General features: G+C 41.7%; 1 protein-coding gene across 2 annotated transcripts in view; it reads right to left on the bottom strand.

The window, feature by feature from the left end:
* Positions 1-24171, bottom strand: part of myo6a (myosin VIa) — a 185317-nt gene that overhangs the window by 21002 nt on the left and 140144 nt on the right. Inside the window, exons 26-31 of one of the 2 annotated variants that reach the window (XM_036582362.1) lie at positions 21284-21492; positions 14822-14900; positions 7754-7911; positions 7430-7465; positions 7029-7064; positions 1250-1288 (exon numbers count right to left, since the gene is read on the bottom strand). In XM_036582362.1, coding sequence (XP_036438255.1) covers positions 1250-1288; positions 7029-7064; positions 7430-7465; positions 7754-7911; positions 14822-14900; positions 21284-21492 — 557 coding nt within the window. The remainder of the gene's footprint in view (positions 1-1249; positions 1289-7028; positions 7065-7429; positions 7466-7753; positions 7912-14821; positions 14901-21283; positions 21493-24171) is intronic. The other variant, XM_036582364.1, reaches the window with a different exon arrangement.

Below are 24171 nucleotides of genomic sequence, written 5' to 3'. Positions count from 1 at the left end.
GATGACAAGAAGAGATAAGAAGAGGAGAAAGAAAAGAGCAGAAGAAATAAGAAATTGGAGTTTACTAGAGAAGAGAAGAAAGTAGAGGAGAAGAGATGAGTAAAAAAAGAAAGCAGAGGACAGGAGGGAAAAAGAACAGAAGAAAAGAGATGAGAAGAAATAAAACATAAGGAGAACAGATAAAAGCACATAGGAGAAGAGCAGGAATGAGAAGATGAAAAGTGAAAAAAAGAGAAAAAAAAGAAGAGAAAAAGAAAAAGGGAAGAAAAAAACAGAAAAAAAGAAAAATGTACAGAAGAATGAAGAAAAAGACGAGATGAGTAGACAAGGGAGGTGAGAAAAAGAGAGGAGTGGAAAAAACAAAGGAGACAAGAAGAGAAGAGAAGGAGAATGAGAAAAGAGAAGGGAAGAGGAGAGGAGCGAAGGAGAATGAAGAGAAGAAATGTGAGGAGAAGAGAAGGAGAATAAAGAGAAGAGACGAGAAGAGACGAGAAGAGAAGAGAAGAGAAGAGAAGAGAAGAGAAGAGAAGAGAAGAGCTATCCCAGACCTCCTTGCTCTGGCTGAGATCCTCCTCCAGGCTTACTGGCTGCTGAAGCCTATTAGCTGTGGGGATTAGTGTTGTAGCTTCTCTCTATCGTCACTCATTCACAGCTTCTACAAACGCAACAGGCTAAAAAATCTCCCAGGCAGCGTCACACTCAGCCTCCAGGAAGAGCAGATTACAGAACAGTCCTGCACTGCGCTTCTTCTGGGAATCAATAAGACAGATAAGCGCTTATCATCAGCATCTAATGCTAAATGACTGATGGCGGAGATCAGAAGCCATTCACTCTCATGTGAGTGAAGAAGATCTAACAGAAACATGTGAACTGTTCGCTTTCATCCTTCATTTCTGAGGAAGGAGGGGCAAGTAAACCTTATGGGAAATAACTGTTGGAGAACACTGCCAACACACACACGCCAGTCATACTGTAATACTCAATTAATTACATTATTAACAACAATTAATCAAGACTTATTCAAGCTGGCTCAATTAATTAATTGATTACTCCAATCGCTGACGTGTTCATTAGACGTCATGATGAGGACAACAGCCCGTGGTTTAATTCAGTTTACGATTGTCAGGATTACAGAATTAGCCTCGTGATTAATTGGTAATTAATCTCTCCTGAGGGAATTGTTTGGAGGTAATTGTTGGAGATTGTGTTGACGGGAGATTCGAGGGTCAAGCTGAGCCGCTCCACCCACCTAGCCAGAAGCTCAGACATTTCCTTGGCCATTTCCTCCCTATAGGACACCATGGATGCAACACATACATGTTAGTATACATTAGAACCACTCTGTTAGAAAGGCTTACCCTGTAGGTCCACCTTGATGGACAGTTAAAGATTATAGTCCTATAACAGCTGTTATGTGGTCAGAAATGGACCAACGATGAATGAAGGGAATGTCAAATGGTCTGTAACTGTACACCTATATAGTGGATCTATAGGGTAGGTGATGCTCATGAAGTGGCCAGAGAGTGGAACTATAGTACAAAGTTAATGGACCCCCCTTCATTTATTTCCAGTCAAAAGAGCCATTATGTACAAGTTATAAACTCCAGTCTATTTGGGAGACCTGCCTTCAGTAAAGAAACCTGCAGGGATATTTTGCTACACCTCTAAAGTTCAGTCTTAGAAGTTGGTTGCATTTTCTGCTTCTCACAATCCAAATAATCCCAATGAAATTCAGTGATGACCACTCTATTGTCCTGAGATTTGATTTGCAATCTGAAAGGAACATATCCTTTCAGACTCAGTGTTGAGTTCCCACAGTGGGAGGATGGACAGAAACACCTGTGGATCAGATTTATATCTGATGATGACTGTTTTGGTGGTCTCCCAGGTCTTGCATGGTTGTTGGGAGTCCCATTTTCTCTATAATGTTTTTGGAAATGTCTAATTTTTCCACTTATTTCCCTTCAACTTCCTCCTTCCTTATGCAAGTGGGTTCTCATATCTAATTGCATCAAAAACAAATCCTGAAAAATTGCATTTAATGGCTGTTTTGACTTAAGTAAAAGAAGGGTGGTCATTTACACAGTATTGTACAAGATAGGTGTTTCTAATAAAGTGGACAGGGATAATATTATTCATGGTTTACAAAGATTTAACACAAGAATAACAGACCCTTAGTTTTTGAGTGAGCGTGTGTGTGTGTGTGTGTGTGTGTGTGTGTGTGTGTGTGGGTGTGTAGAATATCTGTTGCATGACTGTGTATGAATTAGGGCTGTTAAGTTGACATGCTAACAACTTATTAACACATTCAATTATTTTAACACCATTAACATATTTTCCTAGTTTGACCCTTCAAACTATCCCTTCCCATAGCAGCCCAGTGCTATGATAGAACCTCTGATGGTAGTCTTCTCATTCAAACACAGCTTTTAAATGTCTTTTAAATCTGCTGCACCTTCACCTTGCAAAGACGCTGGACAGTGCTCGCAAGAGACCCGTGGATCCTAGCAGCAAACTGACATAACAGCTCCCCTAGAGAGCCTCCACTGTAACACGAGTCCATAAGCTGAATGAATGAGAGCAAGGGGCTACAATCATAGAGGAGCTCAACCACTGACTGTATACATAATCTATACACTTGTTAGTTGGAACATGCAGCCACTGCTGCTCTCACTGGACATCAGCGATAAAAATAGGAAACTGAGGAAACTGTATTCTTTTTGGGAGACTTGCCTTCAGCAAAGAAATTGGCAGGGATATTTTCCACACCTCCAATGGAAATCACAATTGAAAAAAATTAATATTGTCTGATGAAGCGTATTTTGTTCACTCATGTAACTAACAAATGCTCTGCCTTTTTAAAATGAACAAATCTCTCTTTAGGTTCAATTTTGAACAAATAAGAGAAATGCTATTAATTATGACTATTAAATGCTATTAATTATGGCAGCCTCAGTTTACATATAGAAACTATAGAACCTAAATACGTCATTTTCTGCACATTTAAGATCACAATTTCTACTTATTTGCTGAACTGAACATATTGGAAAATGGTATGAAATGTGCCAGAACTTTTGCACTGGCCACATTTTATGTATTTTTTTTTGCCAATATGTAAACTTCAGCAAATAAACAGTCATTGTGCATTCAATGTGAAGATGTCTGGTCCCTGTAGACGGTGTGTTAACTTATTTTCGCCAAACCATCGCAAATACTCTATGTACTCATCTGTCTTTATATGTGTGGTTGTTTGTATGTGAAACCGTTTTTGAGAGGTCATTTCTGCCTTCAGACCCCTTGGAAAAGCTCTGATAAACAATGCAGCTCTTGTTCCTTTAAACGGAGCGAATTCTAATATCCAAATATAAGTCAAGCACTCCTGCATCAATACAGGCAACAGCGCACCTTCAGATTCATCACCCTCTAATCCTGTTCTTTTATTTATGAAGAGGTGACGGCATTAGCCGGCTGAGCAAGGGGCTGTGAACGTGTTTGTGTGTGTGTGTGAGAATGTGTTACACCTCTACAGACAGGCAGCGTTAGGGGCTCGGGAGGTCTGCTGCCGTGAAAGTGTAATCCTTCATTAGCGAAGACACAGCACAATAGCCAGGCGCCGAAATTACAGCCAAACGCATGACCACCCTAAGACCACTCGGGCTATCCTTAAAAGCAGCAATTGAGGATGTTCTTACTGGTGGGTGTGTCTGCTGTGGAGGAAGTAGGATGTTGTGGATCCCAGTGCAAAAAAATTTTTACTTTTCAACAAAAAAACAACTGTGGAATTTTCCTGTTTGCTATTGTTGCATATAAAACAAGCTGATGATCTCAAGGCATGTCAGTCCACCCACTAGCATCTAACTCTAAGTGTTTGTTATTTTAGAATGATTAATAAAGAAAATATGGTTCTGCATGTTGTGAAACATCTGTTTGGAAATGGTTTCCATGGATGAGATGCATTATGAATAAGAGGGAGATAAACAGACAGCAGGATTGTCTGTATAGTGTTAATGGAAGCTAACAAGAAAGGCTTGTTCTTAAGAAATTGGATCTTTCGGTGAGTAATGAGTGTACAGTTGTGTCAGTACCTACATGAGGGGCCAAACAAAGATTTACCATGCCCCCTTTGCCATTGGCTCCAATATGATACAGAATTCTGTGCTCAATATGTTCAGTATGTCTTTGTAAAGAAATTAAGCTTTAAGATCAAACAGGTTGAACAGCTCCTGTTGTTGCCATCAGGCTTTATTGAGCACTTTGGATGGTGATGGGCTGGTTTTGGTCTATTTCAGAAAGAATTTTGTTGGACTCGGTCAGTATAGGACTCAAAACCTGATATCGCTCAGGTCAGGTCGGGTTTGGGCAAATCCTGCCAGACTCAGGTTGGGTTCAGGGCTTGATGCCATCTAGTCGCTGATCATGTGATTATGACACTAACGACATGGACGACTGATGAGAAGCCAGATTTTGGGGTCTATGTTTCTGGTTTCCTGAAAACTAACAATGCAATCCAGGGCTTGTTGGAAAAGGCAAACTGGAATGGGCACCTCTATTGACCTGTGGAGTTTGGCTTCATTCTCACTATTCTCTGCTGATCTACAGCGCTTTAAAGATCAGACATTGAAAGTCTCTATTCTCAAACACTACTAAAAAGTCATAGTAGTTGGAGAGGTGGCATAACACCCTATAATCTTGTAAAGTTTGATAGTTATGGTGCTCTAAACTGCTCTGGCTCCTCAGACGTCCAGCGCAGACGAACATCTTGGCAAGGCAACGTAGTGTGCTAAATCGGATACAAATTTGCAAGATTCCGGGGTCCGTATCTCCGGTTCACTGAAGGCTAGGAATGCAATCCAAGGCTTGTTGGAAAGGGCACATCACCCTCTAATGATCTCTGGAGCTTGGCTTCGTCAATTCTTTAACATTGTTTGTTGCAAAGTATTCTCTTCTCCTGTGGTTTTATTTATGACATCACCAGCGATAAGTTGATGACTTTTAATCCCACAATTGTCGACTACAAAAAATGTTAAGTTCTGCAACCCTTACTTCAGACTCAAAACTAAGTGCTGTGCTCCAGGTCGGGTCTGGGGGAAAAAAAAAATAAACCTGTCTGGCTCAGGTTGGGTTCAGACTCAAAAACTTAATGATGTGGGTTGGCCTGGGTTAGGTCTAGATCAAATTTTGCTGGGCTGGTGTCCAGTTCAGACTGAAATTTAATGCTGTGGGTAAGGCTGATTGGGCTTTGGCAGAAAGTTCTTTAGTTGTTGAATTTTGCTGGACTCAGGTTAGTACTGGACTCAAAACCTGATGTGGTTCAGATCAGGTCAGGGCAAAATTTTGTTGGTCACGGCACCACAGTGCTGTGGTTTGGGTTGGACAGACAGTCAGGCTTGAGGCCTGTTGTCCTGTTCAAAATTTAATGCAGCACGTCAGGTTGGGTTGGACTCAGAAAGTTTTCAGGGTGTATTTGGCTTTGTGCCAAAATTTCAGTCCCGATTAAAGGTCTAGTGAATATTTACAAATGTAATTGTGAGAAAGAGAACTGAAGGATATTGCTAAGCTACCTAAAGATGTGTTATGGATGGGTGAGGAAAGTGCTGAGCGCTGTAACGATCTGTTAAATGGTAAGAAGCTTCATGTATGTATATTTGGCATGATGCCTTATTAGTATAGTTAGTTGGGTATAGTTAGGCTGCATAGAGATCGGCTTTGAGGTTGCTGTGGTTACGAGATTGTGGTGGTTAGGGAGTTCAGGAGAACATCTGCAGAGTATTGTAGCAAATGATACAGCTACATGATACTCAATACATCTCTACTGGCCAAAACTACTGCAGCAGTGTGCCAACACCACATACTGTCAACTTGAGTGTGGTCTAGTTTTACATAGACAATGCGTTTAAAAGGAGTGTCTTGATAAATCTAATTTATACAAATTTCCAGTCACCTAAGGCGTAGCCATGTCTCAGGCAAGATATGTTCGTGTCCAAATTTTGCTTTAGTTTAGCGCTTGAGCTATGAAGCTGACGATGCTAACCCCAGAGGTCAATAGTCACCCAAATCTCTTCTGCAAAAACTTCTCTCAACTCTCTTCATTAAGGTTGCCCAGACTTGTTAATGTGGTTTGAGGCACAATATGACTTACTATGAACAAATAAAATGAAAACTTCACAGAGTAGCTGAACGCTGGGAATAGCCTTTAGAAAACAGGTGCTGTGCCGAAACCGGCACTATGTTCTAAACCAAACTGCCAAGTCTAATTTCCACAAATTTCCACTCACCCCAGACGCAGTCAGCCAACCAAGACATGTTCTGTGTCCAAATTGTGCTTCTTTAGTTTAGCACTGGAGCTATGAGGCTAACGATGCTAACACTAGAAGTCAATAATCACCCAAATCTTTTCTGTAAAAACTTGTTTTAACCCTCTTCATTAAGGTTGCTCAGACTTGTTGATGTGGTTTAGAGCACAACAAGACTTACTGTGAAGTATAAAAATGAACAAAACTTCACAGAGTAGCTGAACGCTGGGAATAACCGTTAGAAAACGGGTGCTGTGCCGAACTAACCCTATGTTCTAAATCAATGGTTCCCAACCTTGGAGGTCCTGCAGGACCCCCTACCCTGTACAGTTTTGCGTTTTCCTGCCACAACACACCCAATTCAACTCAAGAAGTGCTTGTTAATTAGAGGATTGGTTGGATCAGGTGCGATGGGAGCAGGTCAAACACTAAAATGTGCAGAGCAGGGGGTCCTCCAGGACCACGGCTAGGAACTATTGTTCTAAACCAAACTGCCAAGCCTGTAGAACCTTAACGAAGACCTGAATGCGGTTTGAACAGGGTAAGAGAAGTGTTGGGGATACACTAGTGGAACTTTTTTTGGGTGACTATTGACTTGTGTTTATTGTGAATGTTGATCAACTCCACCTGGGATAAGTGGAAAACTGTAAATTTGATTTTGTTTACCAAACCATTTCTTTACCAGTGCTTGTAAATTTACAAAAGTGATACAATAATAAGAATACCATAACCTACATGGTCAAGCTCTTGAGCTTTTGTGGTGCTGCAACACTGCAAAAACAGAGGAGAAAAGGGTTAAATGGAGCTTATTCAGGCAGAATCTGAGCCTGGGAAAGGTGATTCCTTCTCCACGGCGTGCATGATTTTGGTTAAATTACCTCTTTGCCATTAATGCAAAGTCCGAAATTTGAAGAAGCATCTAGAGAACCTCTAGTGCTCTCAATTCTGCTTGCATTGATGTTCAATGGGTATATATCTACAACAATGTTAACAGCTTTATATTAGCTACATTAGTGTGAAGCAGATTGATCGGTCGATTGCTACCGCATGCTCAGCTATGGGGTCTGTGGGGTTACAATGGGGTCAGGATAAGCTGGGTTCAGGGTCAGGTCAAAATAGGGCTTTAAGTCTCTTACATCGCTCTCTCGGGTGACGACGGGACGCTGCCGTTACTGAGAGAAAAGGAAAATAAGACACAGACGGTTAAAATGCTTTCAGAAGAAACTCTTCAGAGAGATGGCATCACTGTCTCAGCTCATTTCACTCTCCTCAAGCTGAAACCATGGATGTTTTGAGCAATAATGAAACACCATTTACATGATGCACAAGCAGATACTAGCTGCTCAAACCCATGCCATGATAAAGGTATTAAGATTCTGGCAAACACATCAAACTAGTCTTATCAGCTAAGACTCAGCTACACTTGCAGTTATCACCACAAAAGGTAGGTGTATGTGTACCTGCGGAGTCCTGCATCTCCTGCCTCCTCTGGAATAAGCTCCGCCTCGCTCTGAGCGATACGCAGAGCCAGCTCTCGGTCCCTCCTCTCCTGTTCAAGCACCGCCTGCCGGGCCGCCTCCTCCTCTCGCTCTGCCTCCAGCTGCCGCTCCATCTCCTCCTACGGGAGCAAAGTTTAACACATCAGATGTAAAACATATAATACAAAATGTGCCATAACTTTTGCCCAGACCACATTTTATCTTTCATTTTTTTCCTTGTATGTTAAATTCAGCTAATAAACAGTAATTGTGCATTAAAATGAGTAGAAGTGTGTTCTTTGTAGAGGATGTACTTATTTTCACTTAGTAGATCAAGGAAACACTGAGCGCATTTACATGCACTCAATAATTTAATTATAATCAGATTTCTGCAGTTATTCAATTATTCAAATGGTCAGGTAAACACCATACTACAAACTAGATTAAATCCGATTAAGTCTGATTCTCAGTCTGCGCATGTGCGGAACTGACTGCTGTACTAGAAATAAGTAAGCAGTGTTGCCGCGAGAAGCAGCAAAACACTTTTGAAGTGACGGTGAAACCAACTACATGCTTGACAAAAATGAAGGATTTAAATATTCTTCATCATCTAGATGATGTATGTTCATATTTTCAGGTAAAGTGGTGCCATGTGCCAAAAAAAAAAAGCCACGACATGATATTTGAGTTTTACATTTCGTTACGTCACGTCTTTTTCTGTGAGATTATTGGCCGATTGCAAAGCAGAAATCTGATTACTACCTGATTTATGTAGACCCGGAGTTTCCCATTATACTCAAGCGCATGTGGTGTTGATCGGATTACTGACAAAATCTGATTTTCTACAGTTATCGGATCATTAAGTGCATGGAAACGCACTCACTGATGTTTGACCAACGGCGCCCAAACTTTTGCATAAGACTGCCATTCAGTATGATGAAATACTTCCACTAGTGCAGTGTTTACTGGAGCCAGTTTTTTTTGCCCTCTAGTTTGTGCCAATGGCACATTGTACCAAAATTCATATTTTCAGCTCTCAAAACTATATTAAATTTCTTTGTCCCAAATAGGGGTTGGACAGAACAGATGACTAATAAATCCACTAGTTGGCGCTGTGACTAGTACCTAAAATAAAATACAAAGTGGTAAACACTACAGTGAAGAGGCTAGAGAGGAGAGAACAGAAATCTTTTTTCTCCTGAGCACGATTTGAGCGTGCAGTTCACATCAGACAGTCTGTGTACATCTGCAGAGTGCCTCACGCTCAGGCTTCTGAGTTCAGGCTCGGTAGTTCATCCAGGGGGATGAATCTACTGGTAAATATGTTGAAAACACAGAAAAGAAGATGCCCACCTTGTGTAAGGGCTTTCCTTTAGTTAGAAAATAAATATATATATATATATATATATTTTCCCCCAAATTAATTCAAAATTATTCAAAGGTTAATTTCTCTCTTATGGGCAGGGGGTCCCTTTACTCTAACGCCCATGTGTCAAACGCAAGGCCTGTGTGTCAGATCAGGCCCATGACGCAATCCTCTCCGGCCCGCAAAATACTTTTAATTTTCTATTACTATTAGCTTGTTTCACAATGCGCTGCACTACATTCGCCAGCATGCACTGCAACGTAATGTGTTTCAACTCTCCCACCCCAACAACATTCTATGGGACAGCAGTTATACCTCAATTCTACACAAATCCACACCAGTCATAACACCAAACACACCAGCTGCATTTCAACTGCAGTTCAACCAACATAAACACCGAACGTCAGCTCAACAGCTCTGAAACTGAGTCCCAAGCAAGATGAGAATGTTTTCATCTTTGGTTTCAACCATTTTTAGGCAAATCTCGCAGACCACTGCATCCCTTACCATCCACCTCCACTGATAAACAGGGAATGTGTGGGATGTGTTTATTTCGCCATTTACTAGACAGACGTGGCACAGAAATTTGGCACTGCAATAATTTGGAAACACCACCATCATTTTGAATTACCGCCATCATTTTTCACACCGTGGTTCGCTTTATCAACGTTATACCGCTCAACTCTAGTCACGTTTTCACCTTCAAATGAGAAAGTGGTCAGATATACAGAGATAACACTCAGCCAGCAGCTGCTTGCCTTTGCCAAAGAAGCGTTTTGCATTTACAGGATGTCTTTACACTTTAACGGCTTTAGGCACGACTCTCCAAACTCTCACTCTGTCCCGAAAGGAACTAAGCACTGAAGCATGGAGGCCTGACTGAGGCTCTGTTTAGGCTGTAGGCTGTGGTGCTTAAATCCGCTTTGTTTCTCCTTCTCGACCACAGCAGATGTGTGTGTTCAGCCCCGCTGTGGGCTCGTGTGTGGGAAGCGTGCGAGGGGAAGAAAGCGGAGGGCCGACAGAGTTCATATGAACTGAAATGCTCACTGCAGGTGAGGAGAGGTCGAGCAGCGCCAGTCTGAACTCATTATGGGCAGAGAGCGTCCGTCCTCTCTGTCGAATAACTAACTGCAGCAGCTGCAGATACTTTAAACGATCAGAGAACCTCCCCCTCACCAGCTCTGTCCACACAGCGAAAACTCACTGACCACAGAGAGAGACACCAGCACAGGACCTGAGAGAGAACTACTTTATATCCACTGTCATAGCACACATCTTCTACAGGGAGAGAGAGATAGAGAGAGAGAGAGAGAGAGAGAAGCGAGAGAGAGAGAGAGAGAGAGAGAGAGAGAGAGAGAGAGACAGACAGAGAGAAGAGAGGGGAAAGAGAAAGCCAAAAGGAAGAGAGAGAAAGAAAAGAGGCAGAAAGGAGGAGGGAGAAAAAAGATAGAAAAGTGAGAGGGAGAGAGTGAGTGAGACACATCAAGAAGAAGAAAACAAAGAAACAGACACAGAGAGGAAAGAAAGAAAGAAAGGAAGAAAGAAAGAGACGGAAAAAGGAAAGAAGAAAGAGGGAAGTAAGGAGAAAGATAAGTGTGAGAGAGAAAGAGACATAACAATGGAAAAAAGAAAGAACAGAGAGAAAAAACAGAAAGAAAACATGAGAAACAGAAAGAATAAAGAAACAGACAGACAGAAAAGAAAGAAAGAGAGAAAGAAAGAAAGAAAGAAAAAGGCAGAGAAAGGAAGGGAAAAAAGAGAAGAGGAAAAACAGGTTGAGACAAAGAAAAAAGCAAGAGACACAAAGAAGAGTGACAGAAAAATACAGAGAGATAAAATTAGAGACAGAGAGAGAGAGAGAGAGAGAGAGAGAGAGAGCGCAAGAGAGCGAGAGAGAGAGATATTTTGCCACCCACTTTATCTTAAGCGTTCGCTTCATAACTTATCTAAAGTCCTGATGTCTCTCGTCAAGGGCAAAAAACTCTGCAGCGTTTCGCAGCGTGTAGAGAAAAGATTCAGCCAACTGGACGCAGTGGTATATTTTGAGGAAGGGCGTGGTCAAGCCTTAGGCAGGGTGACCTTCAGTACTGAGAAATATCACCATCTCCTCTCCTCCACAATGTATTCTGCACCATCCACCTCTCTCTCTCTCTCTCTCTCTCTCTCTCATGACTCAGCTGGCTAATGAAGTTGAGATGAACTATGTAAGAGCAGACCAGAGGCACCGTTATCATCATCCATCACAGACTGAGGGAGTGAATGAAAGAGTGGGTGGGATGACTGACCACCTGGCTATCTTATCTCTCCATCCACCCATGGCTACATTATTAGTCCTTATTCATCTGTCCATCATTTACCAAAGAGCCTATGAACCTGTCTTTCTCCACACTCACAGGCCACTTTATTAGAAACCCCTACCTGCTGGTGTACACTTGGTGATATTAGCTCATCTTTTGATGCACACTGTGTTAGCCAATCTCTAGTCTTAAAACAGTGGTCAGTTTCCGAGCCCTGACAGCAACACTCGTTCCAGAATCACAGTCTACCATGTCAGTGTCACTGCTGTGCAGAGAATGGTCCACCACCCAAATAATATCTGACTGATAAACTGTGCAGCATCAGATGAGCTTCATTCTGTGACTGTGCATCTATATTTTGGACCTACAGTGTAGGTGGACCTCACAGTGGCCAGTGAGTGGAAGTACAAGGAAGGCGTTTCTTATAAAGTGGCAAGTGATTGTACACACAAGGTAGGTGTTTCTAATAAAGTGGCCAGTGAGTGGAAATAAGGTAGGTGTATCTTACAAAGTGGCCAGTGAGTGGATGTACAAGGTAGGTGTTTCTAATAAACTGACCAGTGAGTGGACATACAAGGTAGGTGTTTCTAATAAAGTGGCCAGGGGAGGAAATAAGGTCGGTGTTTCTTACTAAGTGGCCTGTGAATGGACACACAAGATAATAATTTTCTAATTTCTAATAAACTGGCCAGTGAGTGGACAAAATAGGTAAGTGTTTCTTATAAAGTGACCAATAAGAGGAAATACAAGGTAGGTGTTTCTAATAAAGTGGCTGGAAGTATCAGCTAAGTGTTTCTTATAAAGTGACCAATGAGTGGAAATAGAAGGTAGGTTTTTTCATAAAGTAGCAGCTGAGTGGACAGTTAAGGCAGGTGCTTCTAATAAAGTGGTGTGTGAGTGTACTTCTCTATCTGCATCCCTCCATTTGTTCATGTCAGCTTACAGACCAGATGCTTTTCACTGCTTTGTTCCTCTATAAGCAGCGCAATAATGTTTCCAGTGACTCAAACAGCATAAAGCCCTCTGATCCTATCTAATGGTTGTAAATAGGGTTGTAGATGGAGCTGCTCTCCCCGAAGCGGAGCTGTGAGTGCCAATGTTCCAGCGTGAACCTGAGGTGAGAACGCTTAATTTGCAACAGCTCCACTGCGTGTTTGTTTAGAAAGCCTGAGGACGCTACAGTGTGCATGGAATGGATGATGCTCTTTATATAGATAGAGAAACAAAGAGAGAGCGAGAGCGAGAGCGAGAGAGAGAGAAGCCCTGGGCTATACCCCTCAGGCCAGAGGTTCTGATCACAGGGACTAAAGCAGCCTCAAGCATGATCTACACTGAAGCGCTCTTTTCCTTACAGGAAAAAAGGAGGACACTGGTAAAGAAAAAAGACAGAGTTATTTTAATTTAGTGGTTTTAATATAGATTTAGATTTTATTTATTCACTGAACTTTCAGACTTTTTTTTTTTGTCTTTTGTTTGTTTCATTTTTAGAGATGTATTAAGCAATTCCCAGGTAGTTGCTAGGCTGTTGCCAAAAAGGTTACTATGGTATTTTAGGTGGCTGCTAGAGTGTTGCTAGATGGTTGCTATATGATTGCTAGAGTATTGCTAGGTGGCTGCTTTGGAATTCCAGGTGGCTCTTTGGGTGTTGCTAGGTGGTTGCTAAGGTGTTGCCTGATGTTTAGTATGGTATATCTGTTGGTTGCTAGGGTTTTGTTATGCCACCCAAGGTGGATGCTAGAGTGCTGCTAGCTGATTGTTGTGGTATTCCAGGTAGTTGCTAGGGTCCTGCTATGTGGTTGCAATTGTATCCCGAGAGGTTGCTAGAGTGTTGCTATGTGGTTCCTATGGTATTCCAGGTGGTTGCTTGGGTGTTGTTATGCTACCCAAGGTGGTTGTTAGTTTGCTGCTAGCTGGTTGTTCTTGTATTCCATGTGGTTGCTAGGGTCTTGCCAGGTGGTTGCACTGGCATCCTCAGAGTGTTGCTGGGTGTTTGCCATGGTGATCTAGGTGGTTGCTACAGTGTTGCCAAAAGGGTTACTATGGTATTTTAGTAGTTAGGTGGTTGCTATGGTATAGCAGTTGTTTATAAGAATGTTGTTAGGCAGGTGCTATGGAATCCCCTATGGATTTTGGGCTGTTGCTGGTGAACTTGCATTATTAGCCACGTTTACATGCAGCCTCATAATCCATTAATAATCCAACTAATAGCTCAATCGGAATAGTATACGTCCATATAGACACCTCAATCGGAATAGACTAGTCCGATGGAGACCATTCAGAATATAATTTGTATCTGATTGAACGAGGTGGGTAATCCTGTAAATAATCCGTTAAATAGAAGGATAATAACCATGTAAATGCCTGTATCTGATTACATTCCCCTTCGGAAAGTTTAAGTACGTTCTGAGCATGTGTGTCGTGTCATAGTGAAAGTTTATATCGTTTAACATGGCGGGAGCAGAAACTGGTCTGCAGAGGGGACGAACTTTATGCTTTGAGTTTTAAAAGATGGCGGTGGGACGAGCGTCCAGCTTATGTGTCTCAGAACACGACGTCTTCCTCTCGGCCTTCTTTAATAAATACATGTGAAGGATGTTTTCCTGAGTCTGACATCATTTTAAAGTAATTAAAAACACAAGCACTGCTCACTGCTGCTCATCTCACTCTGACTGGACTCACGTGATGCTTGCTGTCATGGTAACGTCTACACTAAGCGGTACTCTATGCATGCGCGTCATTTTGGATCTGTTTACTTGTAGTGAGCATGTAAAAAGAGATTTTCCATCAGATTGTTGAGTAGAGTGAGCAGATAAACACCTCTGTCTTAATCTATAATCGGAATGTATTCAATCAGATTGCATGTAAACATAGACACTGTGATGTAAGCAAGGTGCACAAACTTTTACCCACACAGTTCCACCATTCATTACTACAGGAAAACAGAAATTTAACGATCATTGTATGAAAACAGTGTGTCCAATCAAAAAGCTGTGTACAATTACAGCATTATCAAACCGTACATTTCGGAATTGGAATGGTGTTTTACCTCAAAAACTGCGGAGTGAGTTAGTGGACAAAAATCGGACAGAAGAAAAAGAGGAAGAATATGCAGTTGGATGGCAATAGTGTTGAACATTGCTTTACAATGTGCCATCACTAATAAACTTAGAGAAGAAGTAAGATAAACAGAGGAGAGAAAGTCAAACAGTGAAACTATATAAAAAAGACAAACGAGTTACAAAAACTACAGACAAGAAAAGCCCCTCACCCTGCCTGGCTTGATCAGACATCACGACAAGAGGCAGCAGCACACGCCTCATCCACCACTGATTGAGCAAGAGTGGCCACTACTCTCTAAGACCACTGTTCCAGGAGAAATCAACTCACCTGCAATCTCCTCTCCTCTTCTTCTCTCTTCTTCCTTTCCTCTTCCTCCTGCTTCCTCTTCAGCTCCATCTCCGCTTTTCTAAGAAGGGGGGGATTAGAATGAGAGCAAAAAAAGGTAAGAAAGTCAGACTAAATACAGAATATACAGACGTAATAAATCAATGGAGAAACAGCAGCTCATTATTGGTGCATCAGTCACAATGGCCTCTCCTTCCACTGCAGAGCTGAAAGGTTTCGAGCACGGCCAATAACCAGTCCAGGGGCATTTCCACAAGGACATGATTCGATACGGAACGCCTGCTGAGCACAGTTTCCTCGACATGGTTAGCTAACCACGCTCAGGGCCACAGAGCCATTGCTGAGTGGTTCTATGTTTCCATTTGTATTATATCACTTCTAAACTAAAAACATGAACGCTCAGTTCACTCACACCAGGGTTCAGCTCCGGAGCCGCATACCGCTCTTCTACTGTCCTGTTGTGGCTCCACAGCAGAATTAAATTTTCAGGTAGAAATAAAATAATCCTCCTTTGCAGTAAAATAAAGCTCTGTTGATCTTTCTAACACTGTTTTAGGAATAAATGGTCTTAAACGCTGGAGTTAATGTATAACTGCTAATCCATCCTTTAACCCTGAAGGTTGGCGTGCAGACTGCTGGTCACATAGCAACGCAGACAGCAATCTCACCTAGCTAGTATCGATCATTTTTAGACAAATGGACTTATTTGCATTTATAATCACTCCAGCTGGTTTTCTGATAAGTTTAATCTGCAATGAGAAACTGACAAACACTCAAAAGTCACTAAACTGAAGTCAGCTTCTCGTTGCCAGCTTCTCATTTTGAATTGTCCCGTTCCACCTTGTGCAGCGGTTACATTCTGGAGCCTTAGACACCATTTAAGGTAGAACAGGAAAATTCAAAAAAGAAGCTGGTGAATGAGAAGCGACTTCAGCCTCGTAAAAAGTCGAAAGCTAAGAGACATTTTACAAGAAACTGTTCTACTTTTGAGGGAAAGTTTCCTGCTGGAGATGCAAGAAAAGCAGCTATAGCTGAGCTAAAGCTTAAAGTCTGTGTTTTCGTTTTATATTTTTAGCCTACACTCGTACATCAGCACATACTGAGATATATTTACAGCTAAGATGGTAAAATGTACATAAAATGTTGTGGCTCCCAATGTGGTTTGGTTTTTGTTGAAAGGACAAAATGGCTCTTCTTAACATTTGGGTTGCTGATGCCTGGCTTACACCAAATAAATGGAAACAGCACACAATTTTCAATTGACATCAGTCTAATAACAACTGTTGAGTGTTCAATAGTACTACTAAGTAGAAAAAAGGAGCCAGATAGCATTAGCTAACAGATCTGCTCACCACTGAACAGGTTCAATTCTGGCTATTCTGAGGGCAGTGGCCTACTTGTTAGCAGGAAAAGCCGGTCCACAACTACATAGAGAGGGGTGTTATAGTGGGGCTGCAGTGCATAAACCCCTCATTATAAAGACAAATGTACATGTCAGAGTTCAGTGGTCTAAAAATAGGCCATAGGCACTCATTGGTAACAGTTCACTAGAACTCTGCTATGTATCATTGACATAATCATGTCATGGCCTAATATCGTAGGCTGTCATGAGTTGCCTTGATGGGTTTTGTTCATTAATATAACCACAAACGATACATCGATATAATTTTTTTCATTTTTTCCTACCTGCCAATACTGATACCAAAATGAGTAACCTACTTAGAATTAGTCGTACTTGTTAGTGTAAATAAATGTTAAAATGAAGAGCATTAGTCTATGGCTACGTTCACACAGCAGGTAAAAGTGACCCAAATCTGATTTTCTCACCAAATCCGATTGTTTTTGTTTGGCTGTTCACAATGTCTTTTAAATGTGACCTACAGGCGACATTAGTCTGATCAGATCACGCTCTCAAACTGACCCGCATACGCAAAAGAACAATGCTTCACGTGGCTCATCCAGAGATAAACAATCATGGCTGCCAATGAACACCAGTAGCTCCCGGAGGTTTCAGTTTCATCTTCTTCAGTATCACAGGAGCCATCATGAAGCTCCAACGACTGACAGCTGGGCTCATCGGTCACTTTGGATTGCGTCTTTGGATTCTTTTTGTTTTTAGACTTTTCCTTGATGCTGCAGCCTCACTCTCCTACAGCCATGTTCGACCATTTCTCTCAAAATCTCTTCAAACATGGAGCAGCTGCAATAAGTGCCTTCTAATTTTTTGGTACAGAAACATCAGCCTAACTGTTTATGAGGTCTCAGCAGTGTGAAATGATGATGAATGTTAAGCTGAATTGACGTAAAAGTTGTATGAATTCCTCAAATCGTAATTGAAAATGTCAGATTCAGCGTGATTTTTGCCGTTCACACTGCCACACAGATAACACATATGTGTCACATATGAAGGAAAAGATCAGATTTGGGCCACTTTCACCTGCTGTGTGAACAAAGCCTAAGTTAGTTATCTTGGATCGAGTTGGGTTGCAGTGGAAGAGGGCGTTTGTTCCATGTCAGAAAAGAGCTACTACACAGCTGTATGTGTAAGTATGTTTCATAGTTTTGATCCCCACTTCTCATTTGTCTCTTTTAACAATGTGGCTGTAGGAATCACCTCCTAATCAAGGCTAATGCATCCAAAAAGCTCACCTGCTGTGTTTTACGTCTTGCTGGAGTCTTTTGTTTGGTTGGCTGAACTGTAGCCAAAAGTCCACTAAAGCTAAGAAAATGCTTTGTGATTTTACATTTTTTTTAAATTAGTAGACCACTGTGTACAGACAAAGCCTGTGACGCTGGGCTCGATTGACAGACTGTGACATGGGTGTTCACACTGCACATAAAATGCAGCGTCTACAGGCAGCTCTGCACCAAGCAATTGTGCTGCAGCATCTTTGCTAACTTGTGCCACACTGTACACCGACACTGAGATGAGTCGTTCTTTACCCTGTCCTCCAGTGGGTGAGTGCATGTGTGGTGTAAAGATATAAATCAAATGCTGTGGCTAGGGCTGGGCGATAAAACGATAACGATAATTATTGCGATATAACTTTTCCTCGTTAGAGCGATACGACATGTTCGATAAATGTTCGATATAATACACCGTTCTCACACTTCCACGTTCAGCGAAAGCCTTGGTGGCATTTTCTACTGCAAGGAAAGCGACACTACTCTGCTGTCGCCAGGAGAGGGCGCACTTCCGAGTTTTTCTACATGATTTAGAGAGGGAGGGGGCCACGAGTAAGATGAGTCTTTAGCAACGGCTGAAACGCGAAGTTATACATTCCCTGTTTGAGCGGAGCGACAGGCGATCTGTTCTCCTGTGACCGAGCGTGAGTGACGAGGTCAGTGGTGTAACTATACTGTCCTACAGCGAACTCACCTCTTTCCGTATATCCTAACAGCTTTAGCAGCGTTAAATCACAATCCTCACAACTACAGCGCTGTTACAGAGCTCGGATGGTCATAATTTAGTATTAGTGCATTCCCAAGCAACGAAAGTGAAAGAAAGAAGTGGGTTCATGTAAATTACAGCCCTGATTTAAACGAAAGTAAACTGAGGAAGCTGTGAGGCATTGGAGAGCGGGAGAGCGCTAGCTTTCCAGGCTAGCTGTTTTTAGCAGCTGGCTAACTTAAAGCAGCACTTCGTCACTGCACGACACGGCGAATTAATGATACTGTAGATCAAACACGACACAAAAGCACCGCTTTCAGTTTAAACATACCTAAAAGGAGGACTCTGTTTGTCTAGTGTTGATATTTTGCGGTTCACCACTTAAACTACTACATTAGTATAGAGGAATCCAGTCGTCGCTAGCTGGTGTTTGAATACTGTGATGTCGTTTGTAACAGGGTAGCCGAGCGCTCGTCACCAGCTAAAAATAATCTGTTTTCTTTCTTAAATTATGACTATTACAAAATAGCCGTGCTTTTCCAGCTGGTAAAAACAGCTCAGCAGACACTTTCTCCCACTCTCCCATTACAGATTTGTGACATGTTCCACTGTTTGGCGAGTGTTCATCATGTTCAGACCATAAAGGATAGTTTAAAACAGCAGTTAACCACCCAGGAGCAAAAATCAGCGTTCAAACTTCAAAGAAATAATGATTTGACATTTATCGCGATATGTATCGATATCGAACAATATAAATTTTGTTTATCGTGATAACATTTTTGGCCATATCGCCCAGCTCTAGCTGTGGCCTTTGCAGTCAGTGGATCTGAACCCAGCTGAACATCTGTGAGAGATTTCGGATTAGCTAAAATGCTCCATTTTCTGATTTGATTATTCTGTAACATGGCCGGACTCTGAAACAAGCTTCGGCAAAACAACCACAGCATTATATGTTAAGGCAATAACGAAGACTGAATTGAATTGAACTGTACTGAATTGAATTGAAAAAGTGATGGTGGGTAAAGACAGAGAGAGAGAGAGAAAATAAGGGAGTGTGTGAGAGGGAGGGAGAGCGTGAGAGGGAGGGAGAGCAAGTATGCATGGAAACGAGTGTTAAAGAAGGGAACAGAGAGAGAGAGTGAAGTGAATGTACATAATGGAGACAGGATCTTTTGTTCTGTAGCCGGGAACGAGGAAGGTCAGTCACAGAGAGAGAGAGAGAGAGAGAGAGTACAGAGCACCACTGGTGACATCGTGTATAAATAAAAATAACGCATGGCCACGACTTAGTAAGGCGTGGGAATGAGATGATTAAGTCATAGCCATGACTTACTAATGCGTGGGAACGAGATCCTAATGCATGGCCAAGACTTAGTAAGCCGTGATCTCATTCCCACGCCTTACCAAGTCGTGGCCATGCATTAGGATCTCGTTCCCATGCATTAATAAGGTGTGGCCACGCATTATTTTTATTTATACAGGATGTCATCATCAGGGCTCCGTAAGAGAGTGAGATAGAGAGGGCGAAAGCAAGAGAGAGCCAGGGAATGAGAGAGGGCCAGAGATTGAAAGAAAGAAAGAAAGAAAGACAGAGAGAGAGAAAGAGAGAGGCGGCTCTGCCACAGTTACAACATTAATGTCCACTGTAGTGAGCCGGTCATTTCAGTGACCATTCCCAATCAATACAAACACTTCAAAGGGCGTCAGCTCAGACACTGTCCCGTCATGTCAGCCCTCTCTCTCCCGCTCTCTCAGTCTCTCTCTCTGCGTTTTACAGGGTGCGTGACTTTATTAATAACCCTGATGTGGCTGCGCTCCAACTCCACTGACTCAATTACTGTGTCGTTTATGCTGCTGTACTGTGCCCTTCATTGGAGGGGAAGGTGAGTGCTGAGGGAGTGGACTTGGCCCTCAGTCAGAAGAAGCCTTGGCCCTGTCCCAAACGGCTGGCATTAAGAGGCGCTGATTGGAGATGGAGCCACAGGGCTGCGGTCCCGATAAAGACTTTATGAGCCATTAACGGAGGACAGTGATGACAAGCATGCCAAGTGAGTCCTTCCATCTGTCTGTCTTCTACCTATCTATCTATCTATGTAGATCTCTCTCTGTCTGTCTGTCTGTCTGTCTGTCTGTCTGTCTGGTCTACCTGACCAGGCCAGTCAATTCTCTTTCTGTTCTTTCTTTGCTTTCTGTTTCTCTTCAAGCCTGTATATCCATTTTTCTTTCCTCTCCTCTACCAGTCTGGACCCATCTATCCCCCCCTGCTTTCTTTCTTCTCTTCCTTCTTTCATTCACTCGGTCATTATTTCTTTTTTCTTCTTTACTTTCCTTCTTTTTTATTTGCCTCCTTTCATTCATTCTTTTTCTTTAATTCTTTTTCTTCCCTTCTTTCTTTCATTCCTCCATTCTTTTTCTTCCTTCTTTCTCTGTTTCTTTCCTTCGCTTTTCCATTTTTTTCCATCTTTCATTCATTTGTTTTTCTTTTCTTTATTTTACTCATTCTTACTTTATTTCTTTTCCTTCCTTTCATTCATTCTTTCTTTAATTCTTTCTACCCTTTTTTCACTCCTTTATTTATTTTCCTTCCTTCCTTCTTTTTTCTTTTCTTCCTTCTTTCTTTCTTTTCTTCCTTCTTTCAATCTTTTCCCTTCTCACATTCATTTTTATTATTTTTTCTTTCCTTCATTCTTCTTAAATCTGTATATTCATGTTTTCTTTCTTTTTACCTACCATCATGGGCTCATCTATCCATCTCTTTGTTTCTTTCCTTTTCCTCTTTCTTTCCAATTCTTTATACATTTTTTCTTTTGTTTCACTTACTGATTTTGGCCTATCTATTCAATAAGTTTCTGTCTTTACTCATTTATTTTACTTTCTTTTTCTTCCTAAGCCTACATATCCATTTGTTACACCTTTTTACTCCATTACTCTCTCTCTCATTCTTTGCATTCTGCCTGTTTAATCTTTTCTTTCTTCAGTTTAAATATCCATTTTTGGCCTTTTATTCCTCCAATGTAGACCCTTCAAATCAGCCCCCCTTCCCATCTGCTTACAGGCGTCTCTCCTCCTCCTCCTGTTTGCGGCGTTTCTCCTCCTCTTCTCTCCTCTTCCTCTCTCTCTCCATCTCCTCCTGGATGCGGCGCAGTCTCTCTCGCTCCTCCTCCTCCTGTTTCTGCTTCTGCATGGTGGTCAGCAACTTCTCAGAGCGGGTCACCAGAGCCTGGTGCTCGTGATCGATCTCAATCCGGCTCATGATGGTGCTCTGAGTACAGAAACACACAGCAGAGTGAGAGACCTCACTTACACACTTACACACAACACACACTTTCTGTAACAAGCTGGTGACACTGCTAACTTAAATATTATAAAACAGAGCAGTAAAGAACATTAAGAGGGCACAGACTGACCGTTTCTACATGTACAAATAGCTGAAAGAAACATTTTCTAGGCCTTCAGAGGAGGCCTAAAGATATCTGGGGAATGTTCGGGTCATTTTTGTTTAATATAATCATCACGTCACCACAGTATCAAATAATGGTGTTGTGAATAGCTACAGTTCACCTTAGGCGTTAGATTAACTACCAACATAATCAGAAAGTGACAGAAAAATCAATCAATCCTGTTTTGATTTACAATGGCTGGGAACAATTTCCTAAGAAAAATAATCACCCTTGCCTTCTGGAGGTTCTAGATACGTCACTGACTGTGAATATGAGCGGTACTCAAATGAGTTGTTAGAAGTGGAAAACAGTGGCAGCTCAATGCCAGAGTACCTCAGTGAAAAAGTCACTGTAAAACTCTAATATACATAGTAAACCATGTTAATGCCTGTCACAAACAGGGATAGACCAATATGAGAACGAATTGAGGGCCGATGTCGATACTGATGACGATACATAAACATTCTAAACTGTAGACATTGAGACCACATCTACCTGAATTAGCACCATATAACACTAAGGGTAAATATAACACTCATTTCCACAGGGTTTCAAATGCATTAGCATGTACAGAAAGTTATAAATGTTATAAATATTCTGCTCTGCTGGAGTACAAATACATTTGCCATCATTTATCTTTTTGAAATATCGGTCAGATCTAAACATTGACCAGTGCTGATTTTTAATTTTTTAAGCAATCATTTGTCAACACTGATTGACATCATCATGCAATCCTAGTTACAAGTTTAAAATGAAACATTTGAGATGTCTTTTACAACCTATAAATGTTTGTGTTTGTGGCCATGAAAGTTCATATGCACTACTGTTAGCTTAGCACTGCTGCACTATTAGAAATTCCATAGGAGTTGTTACGTCCCAAACTGAAGGCCTACCATTATGCAGGAAGGAAGGAAGGAAGGCAGGTAGGAAGGTAGAAAGGTAGAAGCGTAGAAAGGAAGGAAGGCAGGTAGTGAGGAAGAAAGAAAGAGAGGAAGGAGGGAAAGCAGGAAGTAAGGATAGAAGTAAAGTAGGAAGGAAGAAAAGTAGAAAGGAAGGAAGGAAGAGAGGCAGGAAGGAAAGGAGGAAGGCAGGATAGAAGGAAAGGAGGGAGGAAGGAAGAAAAGTAGAAAGGAAATCAGGAAGGAAGGCAGGAAATTAGGAAGGAAAGTAGAAAGGAAAGAAGAAATGAAGAAAAGCAGGAAGGAAGAATACACAGAAAGAGGGAAGGAAAGATAGTAGGAAAGAGGGAAGGAAGTAAGGAAGGAAGAAAAGCAGAAAGGAAGGATAGAAGGAAAGAAGGAGGGAAAGTAAAAAGGTACAAAGGAAGGCACAAAGGCAGGAAGTAAGGCAGGAAGAAAGAAAGAAGTAAGGAAAAAGAAGAATATGTGGAGGAAAAAAGAGGAAAAAAGAAAGAAAAAAAGGAGGCAGGAAGAAAGGAAGGAAAACAGAAAGAAAAGTAAGACGAAGGCAGGAAGGAAGACAGGAAGAAAGGTAGGCAGGAAGGAAAGAAGGAAGTCAAGAAGGAAAGAATAAAGAAAGGAAGACAGAATAGAAGGAAAAAAGGAAGTAAGACAGGAAGGGAGGGAATGAGAAATGAAGATAAATGGAATCTTTTACAGTGTTACAATAAAACCAAGCTTAAAAAAAAACAAACAAACAAAAAAAACAAACACCACGGTCTTCTAAAGTCCAAAGACATGGACTCAAACCCTCAGCCTCCTCCTTCCCGCTGCAGAACTCTCTGCTCTCCCGGGGAATCGGCAGCTGCAGTAAATTAAAGATAAAAGCTCGTCTCTGGGGATGCTGCTGGAGGCCAGTTACTGCAGACCAGGTACGACTCTCCACCTCCACTGCAGTGCTAACATCTGAAGCTGGAAAGCCTCTCAGTTCTTCACACCTCTCCACAACCGGACCTGATCCTGTCTCAGATCCTCAGCGCCCTACTCCCTCATTAGCCTCATCCATATTCATGAGTATTTAAGGTATTCGTGACGGCCTCCAATTTGGGCACCAGTCATGCTTACTTAACACTCGATGGTATCGATTTGAATATCAGAATCTGCGGCCAATGAGACGCAGATGCGAAAGCTGGTTAATATGCATCAGCAGCTGCCGAGATGGCAGCGCTCGACACATCTTGGAGAGCCGGGAAGAGGCAGCGACATATTCAAGAGGACGCTGGATATATGTCACGGTTTGTAATATATGCTACACGCATGCCTTACTTAATCAAGGTCAAAGACTGCGTCAAAAGTTACCAACTTTCTTACAGCAACAGTCTGTGATTCCACAGTTTTCGCTACTGCTGTCCATACAGTACTGTGCAAAAGACTTAGGCAGCCAAGAGGACTGTTTAAAACAAGTAATCTCAGTACTACGAGTGTTTTTGGCCAGTAAAAACACTATATAACATTGGAATAAATGCAAAGTTAAATATAATGCATTAAAAATAATGCATTAACACTGATTACATAAACTAGTAATTAGATGCTAACTGCAAA

The sequence above is a fragment of the Colossoma macropomum genome, unplaced genomic scaffold (genome assembly GCF_904425465.1).
Source record: "Colossoma macropomum unplaced genomic scaffold, Colossoma_macropomum, whole genome shotgun sequence".
NCBI classification, from domain to species: domain Eukaryota; kingdom Metazoa; phylum Chordata; class Actinopteri; order Characiformes; family Serrasalmidae; genus Colossoma; species Colossoma macropomum.
This window is presented reverse-complemented; position numbering and strand designations above follow the sequence as displayed.